We start from the raw sequence: 15,197 nt of genomic DNA, 5'->3' as shown, positions 1-15,197 counted from the left end.
TTTTTTTTAAGTGCTGTCAAGTCGGTTACAACCCATAGCAACCCTGTATAGGGTTTCCAAGGGCGACTGGTGAGCTTGAACCATGGACCTTTCCATTCAAACTGACTTTGCAGTCCAGTGCATTAACCCACAGCACCTCACCAGGACTCCATATATCTAATAGGAGCTTCAAAATTTCTTGGGAAAATGGAATTAAAAAGATAATAGACTTTTTCCATGAACTTCTTGAAGCCTCCTAGTTCCTGTGGTCATTTATATTTACATGTGTGTCTTAAAATTGTGAAGCCAAACCAAAGAGAAAGGAAGAAACAGCCACCAGGACATTGCACTTAAGGGTTCTAAAGGCTGCAGTAACAGGCAGAGGGCTCCAGAGGAACCCATGAATTGTTGCATTAGTCTTGTACTAATTTGTGCAGCAAGGAAGGGTGGGCCAGGGAAGGGCTGGAGTTTACAAAGTGGGAGGACAGTGGTGAGGGCTGAGACCTGATGACACCAAAACCAGATCACAAAGACACCTGGCTTTTAAAGGACTTTAAGGGAGTTTATACCTTGCCCAGAGAGGCACATGCATCATACAGTTTCAGTAGAAGTGTGACAGGGTCGTTCTGTTGGAGCATAGATGTGGAGAGGGAGTATATATGTCTGTGTTGTGAAGGATGTGGGTAAGTGACACAGCTAGTCAACTTGCAGCCAGGGACACAGTGTGGAATTATGAGCAGAATATGAGAAGGAGGGATAGCTGTCACAAGTGTGCTTTTCTTGGTTCCTAGCAGGCCCTGCTGGTAACCGTGAATGGAAAACCGGTGGACTACCACGCCATCCACCCGCAGCTCCCAAGGGAGAATGGCCCAGCCAAGGCTGATATGTACTCCATGCCACAGTACCGCTGGGAGACCTCTGCCGAGGCCACAGGTACCAAGCAGCTATGGTGCTGCACCCATCCAAGCGCACTTTGGTTCCTGTAGACACTCAGTATCCTTGCCCTGCCTTCGTGTTTTGTTTTGTTTGTTTGATTTTGCTTTTTTCATGAATTTTAAAGATCTGTTGTCACTTATGGTCGGTATAGTTAAATTAATTCTTTGAATTCTGCCTACATTCTGCTGTAACCTATTGCTTTTTGGGATGTATTCTTGTATACTAAGTGACATAAGCAGAGCAAGCTTTGAAAATAAAAGGTAAAATACATGCTAAGCATGGCAGCTTATTTTTGGTATTTATTATACTTAGTCATTCCATCATTTAACATGCCATTATAGTTAACACTCCACTAGCTAATGTGGAGCGTTTTAAGAAAGAGATTTGGTTTTGTCCATTAATAAAAAGGACAGGTTTACATTTTGCCCTAATGCTTTTCTCTTGGGTTATTTTGTTAGAGGAAAGCAAGCAGAGTTGACAAAGTAATAGCCTGGTAAAACACTGAGACTGATTATCCAGTGTTTGACCCTTGCTCTTCATGGTGATAAAAAATCTCTATGCTTGTTTTCTGGCCCACACAACATAATTTTTTTGTTTTTCAGTTTAAGTAGTTGCCAATATTTGAAAAACAGCAGCTCTGACCTAGAAATGGAAATCTGTGGAATCCTTTGAAGAATATGAATATCTGCCAACACTAATCCCACATTGGCAACAGTTGGCTTGGCCTCTGTTGTTACCACATATGTCAGGAAAATAAGAAATAAGAGACCCAAAGAAAATCAACAATTCATAAATGCAACATTGTTGTTGTTAAGTACCGTCAAGTTGGTTCCAAACCACAGTGACCCTGTATGGGTTTCCGAGGAGTGGCTGGTAAGCCTGAACTGCCGACCTTGGTTTAAACTGACTGCAGTCTGGCATATTAGCCCATAGCATCATTGTTGTTGTTGTTGTTATGTGCCGTGGAGTCGGAACCGACTCATAGCGACCCTGTACAGGGTTTCCGAGGGTGTAAATCTTTACGGGAGTAGAAAGCCTCATCTTTCTCCCGCGGAGCAGCTGGTAGTTTCGAACTGCTAACCTTGCGGTTCACAGCCCGATTCGTAACCACTACGCTACCATAGCATCATACCAGGACTCAAAAGAAGAATTAGTTAAGTTTATAATTGAGGGGGGGGTGAAATGAGAAGAAGTACCTTTCTGCACATAGTAAAAAGTTGCTATAATGATAGTTTTTTTTTTTTTTTTCCTGTCTGTTTATGTGGAATTCAGCCTATATTAAAATTTTTAAATGTTTTATTGTGAATTATGTAATAGTTTACATGGGAGAACGTTAGCTTTATAGTCATCCTATCATATATTGTTTCATTGCCATCGTTACAATCCCCTCCATGCATCATCAACCAACCAAAGGGTTATACCTTGCAAGCCTGCCCCCCTCTCCCTTTCTAAGTCTAAAGTCCCCAGCCACTCCATCTCTCCACATCATCGTCTCTGCCTCCATCTCTGGCATCACTGCTTCTCTGGGTAGGGTCCCGCTCTCCACTCTTCTCCCTTGATGGTCCCAGGGACCTCCGTTCCTAGACTGCAAAGTCAATCACTCCCCTTCTTTGGCTACAAAATGTCTACCTTTACATTTCTAACCCTCACAATCAGTCCTGCTAACAATTATTGACTATTGTATCACAAGAGACCTATCTGCATCTCCTTTCATCAGCCCCGCCCAGACAGATTGGATACTACTTAGTGGAGATTTCTACCTGCCTCCATGCCCTCTGAATCTAGGCTCCCTCTTGAAGGCTTGTAAGCCAGTCACTTGTTGGCTTTGTAGCCCCCCCATTTTGGGTAGCCATTGTCCAAGTTGCCCATCCCTGTCTACTCTGTGTATGGAGAGGGTGGGAATGATCCTCGCAGTAAAGATTTGTTCCCTCTTTTGAGCTACTACATAGGTGTAGATCAATTTCATCAAATTGTATCAGATTACTCTTTTTTTCCTCTTCTTTCTTCTAGTTGAACTCTGAACATCCAGTCATTGAAACCAGGTCAAGTGGGTATTATCTGCAAGTGTGGGTGTTCTTATGCATATTCCCTCTCTTCTTATTGGCTGGACATGTCATTCTCCACTCTAGTTCTCTGTGGCTATGTCACTGACTCTGGGCCCAAGAGTCCCCAGGTCTTCCCAGGCCTTGCCACACTGCTGGCCAACCAGGTCTCCACCCAGGTTCACAGGAGTCTATTGAACGTTGAAGGGCTTAGCTCGCAGCTTCATTGCTGTTTTCCCCTCACTTCCCCTTATGTGTGATGAACATGGTCACCAATCAGAGCATGTATTCCCATTGAGTCTTAGTCTTGGAAGGGGTTTGCCCTGAGGTGATCCGATCACTTGCCTTGATGTCTTCTGGGTGAGCAACTTGCTTGTTCTTGTAGTCATCAGTCAGATTGCCTTTACTGTTTTGTATTTTTCCTGTTGGTCTTTCTTTCAAGAAGTATCTTATGTTCTTCTAGCCAGTCCAACTGGTCTAATTGTCCTTGCAAGTGGAAATTTCCCACCTCAGAAAATTCTGGATGGGGTTCAGGATTCTACCTGTGATCTTATGTAATGCAGAGGCTCCGTAGGAAACCTCCTTCATTGGGCACATTGTAGCCCTATTTTAGGTATTCCAGTCAGTTGTAGGTAGAAGACAGACTTACAAGCTTTCTATGGTGATATTCCAGCTATTCCTTTCTCTCTCCCTCAAGTGTCTGTTTTATAATAGTATGCCAGGGAAACCAAGATTCAAAAGACATTCAAGCATCTTAACATTATTTCCCCCCTTTTCCCCATTCCAATCATGTCTCAATCCCTGTATCCCAGGGCCCTGTTGTTCCAAGGTTGTGCATACATCATTATTTACCTTTGTCCCACTCAGCCCATGCAAGCCTGCCTAATTGTTTTTCCATCTGCTTTGTTCTTCCATTCCCCTTCCCCTTCTTGTGTATTGTCCCCCCTCCCTAGCACCCAAACTATCTTGTGTCTATTCCCTGCCCTGTGCTCCACCTTCCCCTCCCTTCCCTCACCCCACCCCCGACATGCCGGTAACCAGCAAAGAACTCACCGTGCCCCCCCTTTAGTATGGATTCTTTTTCTTAGTCTTTTATAGTCATGGTCCTATGCAGTATTTCTCCTTTTGTGACTGACTAATTTCAATCAACATAATGTCCACAAGGTCCATTCATGTTATGCGGTGGCTTGCAGCTTCCTTGTTATTCTTCAAGGTAGCATAATTTTCTATTATGTGTATGTACCACAGTTGTTTTTCCATTCTCCCATTCATGGGCAGTTGGGTTGTCTCCATCTTTTTGTAAATAGTGCTGCTATGAACATTGGTGTACATCCTATATTAAGTTTTATTCTGATGTTTTCTTCTTCATAATTCTTTATCAATATCTTTTATAGTTGACCTTAACGCTGTCTCCTTGATAGTATATGTGGTTAGTCAACTTACTGACTATTCCTCAGTAAGGTTAGCCTTAGTTCAAGTTCAGAAAAATTGAAAAACACAGTCCTAATGGCATCTGTGATCTCCAGAAGCCTCCAGCTCCAATGGCAGTTACCCGTTTCTACTTCCTACTTTTAGTTTGCAACTTAGGCTTAAAAGGTCTTTACTTACTGAAGATCTCAAGGAACTATGCTTTTCAAAGAGAAGTTTTCAGATCACCTACATCAGAATCATCTAGGTCAGTGTTCTCAAGTAAGCATTTGACACTTCTGTGCCCTTTAATGTTTGAGTTTCAGGCTACAACATAAAGGCATCTTTCTATTTGTAGTATTAGTTACATGAGAGAAAAATGAGTAGAATTTTGACTATTGATGAGGTAAACTCAAACATACCCAAATTGTAAACAAATGTTCCACAATAAAACAAAACCTGCAAAGTCAATTGCTAATTGAAACATTGGCAGTTCATACTCAACCAGTGGTTCCATTGGAGAGAGACTTGGTGATCTGTTCCCCAAACGCTGACAGCTGAGAAAACCCTATGGGGCTGTTCTACTCACCCATGGAGTTGCTATGAGTTGAGAATCTACTCCATGGCACCAAGCAACAGCATAGATACAAGAAGTGTCACAATTAGATAAGTAGCACACCAGTCACACTAAAATCCACCATATTCAATTGTACATAGCTCTTCTATGCTTGGACTTGATTATATAAAGCCTAGGCTTACTCAACCCTGGAATTAGAGGAATAGAAGTCAGTGTGGGCAAACAGAAATGCCACAATCTCCCGTAGAGTCTCCCTAAGACACCAAGTGGGATGTCTTGTGGTTCAGTGTTTCATGAAAACTCACTTTTCCCCTGTTCTAGCACATTTCTATCCAACCCAATTCATTTAAACAAGAAAAACAGGAAGAACATTGTCATTAAGTTTGTCTCTCATTGCTTTATCTGTGAAATTGCGACAGCTTTTAAGACAACTATTCTGAGCCGAAATACTTCCTTTACACTTCCTCCTATACTTTTCTATCCCCTACACCTTTACACTTTTTCTACTGCCTGTATCTGAGCTTTCTATCCTCGACATGGCTTTCTTCCTCTTATATGACTTAACAGTAAGTTGTGAACCACATTTTTATTATACTCCATATACTCTTTGCATTAGTTATCTACTAGTAAGTAACCAATTATCCTCAAATTTAGCAGTTTGCAACATTTAGTACCGTAGAGTTTCTGTGAGCAGGAATCTGAATGCAGCTAAGCTGGGTTCCCTTGGCTGAGTTGCAATCTAGACTTTGGCTGGGGTTATGGTCTTATCTGAAGGCTCACTCCAGGATGGACCTGCTTCCAGGCCACTAATGTGACTATTGGTCAACTTCAGGTCCTTTCAGCTGCTGGCCAGTTCCTTGCCACCTAGGCCTCTTAATATTGTGGCTCCTAAGATGACAGCTAGCTTCTTTCTGAACAAGTGAATGAGAACCGGAGTGAAGGAGCCAACAGCAAAAGCCATAGTCTTTGTTAGCCTCATCTTTGAAATGGCATTTCATCAAATCTGAAGTGTTCTATTGGTTAGAAGCTAGTCACAGGTTAAACCTATACTAAAGGGGAAGGATTACCCACATGCATGAATATAAGGAGGCAGGGACCAGTGGTGGACAATCTTAGATTACTGAGTCCTGGGTCACACTGCAAGAACCTTGGTAGCACAGTGGGTTAAGCGCTGTATAACCAACGGTCATTTGAACCCAGAGAAGCAGTGATGCCTGAGATGGAGGCAGAGACGATGATGTGGAGCTATGGAACAGCTGGGGACTTTAGATACAGAGAGGGAGAGCAACTGTGTGCTGAAGACTGAGGAGAGGTAGTGTAGGGGGCAGGCTTGCAGGGTATATCCTTTGGTTGGTTGATGATGCATGGAGGGGATTGTAACCATGGCAATGAAATGATATACGATAGAATGAATGTAAAACGAATGTTCTCCCATGTAAACTATCATATAATTCACACACAAAAAAGCCCATTTGAACCAACTGTACTCCATGGGAGAAAGAGGTGGCCATCTGCTTCTGGAGATGAAAGGCTTGGAAACCCTGTGGAGCAGCTCTACTCTGTGCTTTAGGGTCACTATGAATTGGAACCCACTGGACAGCATTAGGTTTGGTTTTTGGTCCCATTACACATTCTTATTGATTCGGTGTGAATTTTAAAGGGTATTATTAAATAGAGGAATCCAGCTCAGGTAGTATAGTGGGCAAGTACTCAATTTTTAACTGAGAAGTTGGTGGTTTGAACCCACCAGCTGTTCTGCAGGAAAAATATATGTCTTTCTGTTTATGCAAAGATTCACAGTCATAGAAACCCTCTAGGACAGTTGTATGCCATCCTATACAGTCCCTATGAATCATAATCAACTCCACAGCAATGTAGTTGCTGTTTGGGTTTTACTAAATGGAAAAAATTTCTAAAGACTTAAATAAAGCCTGTGCTAAAATCATACATGTATTATACTACTTGGGGCATACATACAAATTTCAAATATTTGCATGATTCATTAAATGAAGTATTTGTCCATCTAGCAAAGAAAGATGAAGAAGAAGACAAGAGAGAAGAATCTGAAGAGGAAAGGAGCTGTGAAGAAAAAAGTGTTAAAGTTCACGCCTTGGTTTCTGTGTTCCAGTTTATTATGAAGCAAAGTTACATCTGTGCTCTTATTGCTATGATGGTATGTATGGTGATGGTATCTGTCTGATGGTCTATATCAAAGTGTGCTGGGTGATAGTGCCGGAGCTCAGCTGGTTCAAAGCCCTCATGGCCAGCATCAGTATATTCCAACACTTTAGCAAAGTATAGTAGATCCATTCACTTCTCAAGTGATTTTCCATATTATGGGTTGTAAAATCATGTCCTCCTCAACTCCTTTTACTATTTATACATTTTTCTCAAATTAGCTTATATAATTAGACTGTCACCCATTTTGCCACCTTAAGAGAAACACTGGATAGTTCTTCTAGAGCAAGTAAGGAACCTTTTTACTGCCAAAATGTATAACATCATTCATGGACCATATAAATTTATAAAATTAAAAATTAGCCTGCTATTGTTGGTCAAGGAATACTGGTGTGGCACTGCGAGTTAATGCACTAGAATTCAAGGTCAGTTTGAACCACAAGATCAGTGGTTCAAGGTCACCAGCCTTTCCTCAGAAACCCTATACAGGATCACTATGAGTTGGAATCGACTCAACGGCACTTAACAACAACAACATAGTTGGTCAAGAATTTCATTAACTCACCCTGTTCAGTTTGAACCACAAAGTTGGTGGTTCAAACTTACCAGCCATTCCTTGGGTCACTTTGAGTCAGAACCATTTCAATGGCAGTTACCACCACCAACAACAACTGTGGTTGCCTTGGAAGGGCCAGACCAAATGATTTTAAGGGCTTATATGGCCCACAGGCTAGATGTTCCCTTCCTCTGTTCTAGAAGTTATTGAAAGTGTTCAAAATTAACATACACTACTTTTATTTTAATAGTAGCAATTATATTAACATCCTAGCTTAAATTTGGGTACGACTTAAATCATTCTTCACTTCAATACATTTCTACCAATATGAGCATTATGCTTTTACCAATTCTAAGTACTAGTTTTATGTGTATTTCTACACAACAATAGGAATACTCTCACATTCCAGCATCACAACTCTAAAAATTGCCTTTTGGTTTATGTTGTTGTAGTAGTTAAGTACATTTAAGTTATTTCCAACACATAGCAACCCACATACAAGGTTGCCAAGGAGCAGCTGGTGAGCTTGAACCACCAACCTTGTGGTCCAAACTGATCTTGCAATCCTACACTTATCCTACAGCACCACACTAGGACTCCTTTGGACTATAGATAGAAAATAAAAGAAGGTCTGATTTTTTCTCTTACTTGAAAACAAATTTTCTTGAGAAACATAATTTGTTTTGGAGAAACAAATCCATTTTAAAATAAATCTCTTCCTAATGTAGAGGTTGATGGTGAGGTTCCATGAACACCTTCTTGAAATCTTTTGTAATACTGCTTAAAAACCCCACATAACATTGCTTCAAGTTAATTCTAACTTGTAGGACCCTGTAAGTTCAGAGTAAAACTGTCCCATAGAGTTACAGAAACAAGCTGCCACATCTTTCTCACTCAGAGATGCTGACTGATCTTTCATTTGGCAGCCTCATGCTTTAAGCAAATGCACTACCAGAGCATCTTCCTGTAACCCTAGGGGCAAAAATGCTCAAGACACTTTCCCCAGACACTTGGTCAAAATGTTTCCCTGATGAGCCTGTGTGTAATGCAACTCTAATTTCTCATAAGTCTCACTGCTATATCTTTAAAGAAAATTAATTCTGTTCTGTTTTGTTTACTTTTTGATATTTTCTCTATATCAACCTCTATTTTTTTAATTGTAAATTGAGTGAAGGTTTACAGAGCAGATATCAATTTTATATTCAACAAATGATATACTTTACTTCACTACATGGTTGCAATCCCCTCCACACATCAACAATTAACAGCATTTACCTCTATTCACTCTAACCACTGCATTCCTCCCTGTGTCTCCCACCACTCCCACCTGTCCTCTGCCAACCTCCGTCTGGTTGTATATTGCCTACCCTGTCACCCATGGCAATTCGTGTCTACCCTCTAGCACATGTATTATTTCCTCCTTCCCAAAGAACCATCATAGATTGTTTCTTTTATCAAGAAAACCTCCTTCTTTTTTTTTTTTTTTTTGATTACATAACAAAAACACACAGGAATATATAATCGTTTAAACAACCAATGGAGTCCTGGTGTGGTGCTGTGGGATAATGTGCCAGACTGCAAAGCCGTTTGAAGTGCAAGGTTGGCAGTTCAAGCTCACCAGCTGCTCCTGGGAAACCCTATACAGGGTCGCTATGGGTCGCAACCGACTAAATGGTACATCACAACAACAACAAACAACCAAAGGGCACATTCTGGAAGCCAGCCTCCTGGCCACCAGCACACAGCCTTTCTCTTTCCATGAACCTAGAGTCCCCAGATGCTCTGTCTCTCCATGCCATCACCTCCGTCTCCATCTCTGGTGTTGCTGCTTCTCTGGATAGGGTCCCACATTCCGCTCATGCTCTTCTCTCTTGATGGTCTTAGGGTCCTCTGTTCCTGGAATGTAAGATTAACTAGTAGTTAACCCCTCCTCCCCTTTTCAACCTCTACTTTAAGCTATATAGAAATATCTTGGATTTTTATATATTGGTGTTACAAATTCAATTTACTTTTCTTGTTGTTTTGGTTTTCTTTAACTCAGCTAAGTTTGATCTTCTGTGTAAAGGGATGAAGCTTCAGCAAAAAGAAAAAAAAAAGGAAACAACTTACACATTTTCACTGAAAAAAATCCATTGTATAAACAAGATAATAGAGCTAATTCTTTCTAAGAAATGTGACTCTTGCCCCATTATTAATATTGTAAAAGTGCCTGCTTCCCCCCAGAAGCATTCCAAATTTTTATCACAGAGAAACACAAATGGTATAAGGAGTGGATGATGGCAAAATGGCACACTCAACAATAAGGCTGTACAGACCCTCTATGCAAAGATATGGAAAACCAAATGAAACAGATTCAGATAATAGTCCTGAAACCCTATGATTCACACGAAGAAGTAGAGAAATGGACTGAATGCTTACTAGGAAAGAAAACTGAACAGATATGTCAAAAAAAAAGGAGATGCAACACAGTCATCATAGGTTTTTGTGGTCAGACAACATATTGGCATTGCAGAAACATCCTGATGACTCGTGGAGATACCTTTATTGAAAATACTAAGAACAAAAATACAACTCTGAAACCAGACAGAGTAGACAAAATAATGCAGATTTTTTTATATGAGCTTCCACAATGAAAAGACATACGTAACTGGTATGTTAAAAGTTTTTAAATAAGAAAATTTATGCTCATAACTCCTTTTTCTCTAATCATCTCTAATAAGAGTAATGGGGGGCAGTGGTAGAGTGTGCTGGCATTATAATATCTTGGGAGATTATATCATTAGATTTTAAAAAGCAGTAAAGTTCTATCTATTTCATCTTGGATAAATGCAATAAATATATTATTTAATGAAAATATTTCAAAAGCATTTTTAAATGCAAATTCACTAAATGTTACCTTATCTTTGTTAAACACAATTTCCAGGAAATATCTGTCTCATGAAAATAATTCAGACATATCAGAAGCTAAGCAGGATCTAGCCTGGTTAGTTGGGAAAATAATTCAGACTTGATAACAGTTGTCAGTTACTAACTCACTTTTAATAAAAACCATTTGAATTTTTAATTTATGATTATTATGTGTTTTAAGCTACAATTTACATAACTCATCACTCTAGACCACCGCTTGTCCATCAGTTTGTCATACTGTGGTAGCTTGCATGTTGCTGTGATGCTGAAAACTTTGCCGACAATATTTAAAACACCTAGTAGACAGGTTCCAGCAGCACTTCCACACTAAAATAGACTAGGAAGAAGGAGGGACATCCCATTTCTGAATGGGTAGTCACTGAAAACCTTTTGAATAGCAGTAGAACATTGTCTGATAGAATGTTGGTTGTAAGCCACTCAAAATACAACTGGAAAAGAGCTGCATCCTCAAAGTAGAGGTGACCTTAATGACATGAATTGAACAAAGCTTTCAAGACCTTCATTTGCTGATGTGGCACAAGTCAAAATGGCGGGGGGTGTGGAGTGGGGGAGAAACACTGAAGCATCCATTAACACTCAGAATGTGCAATGTGTGAAGTATGAATCCAGAAAAAGTAAAAGTTGTCAGAAGTGAAATGAAATAAATAAAGTTTAATATCCCTGGCATTTGTGAGATTAAATGGAGAGGTATTGACCATTTTGAATCAGACAGTCATATGGTTTACTTTGTCAAGAACAGCAAATTGAAGAGGAATGGCATTACATTCATCATCAAAAAGAACATTTCAAGATCTATCTTGATTCGCCTAGATTGAGACCTGGTTGTCAAGGAGTATGGTGAGACCTAGGGACTCCTGGACCCAGGGACAGGGACATGGACACAGAAGACTAGAGTGGAGATTGTAGTGTCCAGCTGATATGAAGTGAGGGGAGATGCACAAGAATACTCATACTTGCAGATAATACCCATTTGACCTGGCTTCAGTGGCTGGATGATCAGAACTCAACTAGAGGAAGAAAGAAGAGAGAAAAAAAGAGTAATCCACTACAATTTGATGAACTTGGCCTACACTTACGGATGTAGTAGCTCAAAACAGGGAACGAATCTTGACAGCAAGGATCATTCCCACCCTCTCAGTACACTTAGACATTGGCTACCCAAAATGGGAGGACTACAAAGGCATGAAGTGACTGGCTTACAAGCTTTCAAGAGGGAGCCTAGTTTCAGAGGATATGGGGGAGGGTAGACTCTCCACTGAGTGTTTTCCAACCTGTCTGAATGGGGCTGGTGAAAGGAGATGGGCATAAGACTCTTGTGGTTCACTAGTGAATAATTGCTATCAGGACTGATTGTGAGTGTTCCAGATGTAAAGGTAGACATTTTGTAACAAAAGGAGGGGAGTGGTTGATCTTGCAGTCCAAGAGCAGAGGACCCTGGGGCCATCAAGGGAAAAGAGCTGAGTGCGGGACCCTATCCAGAGAAGCAGTTATGGCAGAGATGATGATGTGGAGAGATGGAGCGTCTGGGGGCCCTGGACTCCGGGAGGGAGAGGGGCTGTGTGCTGACAGCCAGTGTGGCGGGCTTGCAGGGTGTGCCCTTTAGTTGTTTAAATGGTTGTATATTCCTGAGTGCTTCAGGGTACATCCAAAAAAAAAAAAAAGGCAAAGGGAATGGAAACAAATGCTTTTGAATGATGATGCATGGAGGGAATTGTAATCACTACAATGAAACAAAATACGATAGGATGAATGTAAAACTGATGTTCTCCCATGTAAACTATCACCCAATTCACAATAAAAACTTAAAAAAAAAAAAAGATCTGTCGATGTACAATGTTGTTTGTGATAGGATAATATCTATATGCCTACAAGAAGACTTGTTAATATGACTGTATTATTTTTTTCAAATTTATGCACCAACAACTAAAGACAAAGTTTATATAATTGAGAATACTACCAACTTCTTTGGATTTCTGGTGTGGCACTGTAGGATAAGCACTGGACAGCTGACCACAAGGTCAGCAGTTCAAACCCACCAGCTGCTCCTCGGAAATCCTATACAAGATCACTGTGAGTTGGAACTGACTCTACATCACTTAACAACAACAACTTCTTCAATCTGAAATTGATGAAACATGCAATGTGAAAGTTAGAAACAAAGGGGAAGGGTCAGTAATTGGAAAATCTGGATTTGGTGATAGAAACAATGCTGGAGATCTCATGGTAGCTTTTTAAGCAAGACAGATGACTTACTCTTTTCAAATAACTTTTTTAAACAACATAAAAGATGACTACACACATGGATGTCAATAAATGGAATACAAAGGAATCAAATTGATTAAATTTCTGGGAACAGACAACAGAGAAGCTCAGTATCATCAGCCAAAACAAGGCCAAGTGCTGATTGTGGAATGGACCATCAACTGCTTATATGGAAGTTCAGGCTGAAGCTGATGAAAATTAAAACAAGTCCATGAAAGCTAAAATATGACATTGAATATATTCCACCTGAATTTAGAGACCATTTCAAGAACAGATTTGATGCATTAAAAGTTAGTGACTGAAAACCAGAAGAGTCATGGGATAACATAAGATCACATACATGAAGAAAGCAAAAGTCAGAAAAGAAAGAAAAAACCAGAATGAATGTCAGAAGAGCCTCTGAAATGTACTCTTGAATATAGAAAAGCTAAAGTAACTGGAATAAGTAAGGAAGTAGGAGAGCTAAACTGAAAAGTTCAAAGGGCAGATGTAGAAGACAAAGTGAAGTATTATGATGAAATGTGTAAAGACCTGGTGTTAGAAAACCATTAGGGAATAACACCCTCAGGATTCTCAAGCTGATGTAACTGAGGAAAAAATTAAAGCAGTGAGTTGCAATATTGAGAGATTATATGGACACAATATTGTATGGTACTGGAAACATCAAAAGAAGACAGAATACACAGAGCCAGTGTACCAAAAAGTATTGGTCTATGCTCAGCCATTTCAAAAGATAGTATATGATCAAGAATCAATGGTATTGGAAGAAGAAATACAAGCTGCACTGACGGCACTGGCTAAAAAGAAGCCTCCAGGAAATGACAGAATACAATTTGAAATGTTTCAACAAACTCACGCAGAAGTGTTCTGCCAAGAAATTTGGAAGACAGCTACGTGGCCAATTAGACTGGAAGAGATCAATATTTGTGCCCATTGAAAAGAAAGATGGCCAACAAAATGCAAAAATCATTGATCAGTATCATTAATATCACCTGCAAGTAAAATTTTGCTGACAATAATTCAAAAAATGGCAGCAGCAGTAAAATGACAGGGAGCTCTCAGAAATGCAAGCTGGAGTCAAAAGAAGATTCAGAGCTAAGGATATTACTGCTGATGTCAGATGTATCTTGGCTAAAAGCAGAGGACACCAGAAAGATGTTTACTTGTGCTTTATTGACTATACAAAGACATTCAACTGAGTGGGTCATAATAAACTCTGGATTACAATGCAAGGAATGGGTATTCCAAACATTAAATTTTACTCATGTGGAAACTCTACGTGGGCCAAGAGGCAATTCAAACAGGACAAGGATATACTGACTGAATATTTTAAAATGTGTGCTCCACGGTTGTATCCTCTCACCATACTTATTCAAGTGTAGGCTGAGCAAATAACCTGAGAAACTGGGCTATATGAAGAATAATGTGGCATTTGGATTGGAATAAGACTCATTAACAACCTGTGATATGCAAATGACAAAACCTTGCTTACTGGAAGCAAAGAAGAGTTAAAATACTACTGATGAAGATCAAAAACTACAGCTTTCAGTATGAATTGCACATCAATGTAAAGAAAGTGAAAATCCTCATAACTACACCAGTAAATAACATCATGATAAATGGAGAAAAAATTGAAGTTTCAAAGATTTCATTTTACTGTGATTCACAATCAATACTCAGGAAAGAAGCAGTCAAGAAATCTACCAATGTATTAGGTGAATATGCTGCAAAAGACTTCTTTAAATAGTAAAGATGTCACATTGAGGATTCAGGTGCACCTGATCCAAGTTATGGTATTTTAAATACATGTGAAAGTTGGACAGTGCATGTGAAAGTTGTACATTCTTAAAATAATTGATGAATTTAAAACATGCTGCAGGCAAAGAATACTGAAAGTCCCATGGACTACCAGAATAACAAATAGTCTGTCTTGGAATAAGTACTACCAGAATGGTCCTTAGAAGCAATGGTGGTGAGACTTCAATTCTCATTCTTTGGATATGGAGGGAACAGTCCCTGGAGAAGTACATTGTGCTTGGTAAACAGGAGCGCCAGCATAAAAGAAAAAGTCTCCCCCAATCAGTGATATGGATTGACAGAGTGGCAGCAACAGCAGGCTCAAATATAACAGTTGTGAAGATGGTGTAGCACTGGGTATTGTTTCTTCTGTTGAACATAGATAGAGTTGCTATGAGTTGGAACTGACTTGACAATACCTAACAGTAAAACAGCATCATTTTAAAAATAGTTGTACTTTAGAACAAATTGGAAAATTCTGAAACAATATATATATTTGCTTCAAGTTTACTTATTTATCTTAATATTTATCCAC

At 39.8% G+C, this 15,197-nt stretch overlaps 1 protein-coding gene across 1 annotated transcript in view; it reads left to right on the top strand.

The window, feature by feature from the left end:
* PIEZO2 (piezo-type mechanosensitive ion channel component 2) overlaps positions 1 to 15,197 on the top strand; it is an 861,527-nt gene that overhangs the window by 643,379 nt on the left and 202,951 nt on the right. The window contains exons 11-12 of the mRNA XM_006868690.1: positions 774 to 912; positions 6,969 to 7,114. Of these exons, the coding sequence (XP_006868752.1) occupies positions 774 to 912; positions 6,969 to 7,114 (285 nt within the window). The remainder of the gene's footprint in view (positions 1 to 773; positions 913 to 6,968; positions 7,115 to 15,197) is intronic.

Source organism: Chrysochloris asiatica, unplaced genomic scaffold (genome assembly GCF_000296735.1).
Source record: "Chrysochloris asiatica unplaced genomic scaffold, ChrAsi1.0 scaffold00122, whole genome shotgun sequence".
NCBI classification, from domain to species: Eukaryota; Metazoa; Chordata; class Mammalia; order Afrosoricida; family Chrysochloridae; genus Chrysochloris; species Chrysochloris asiatica.
Note: the sequence above shows the minus strand (reverse complement) of the source record. Positions and strands in the feature narration are given on the sequence as shown.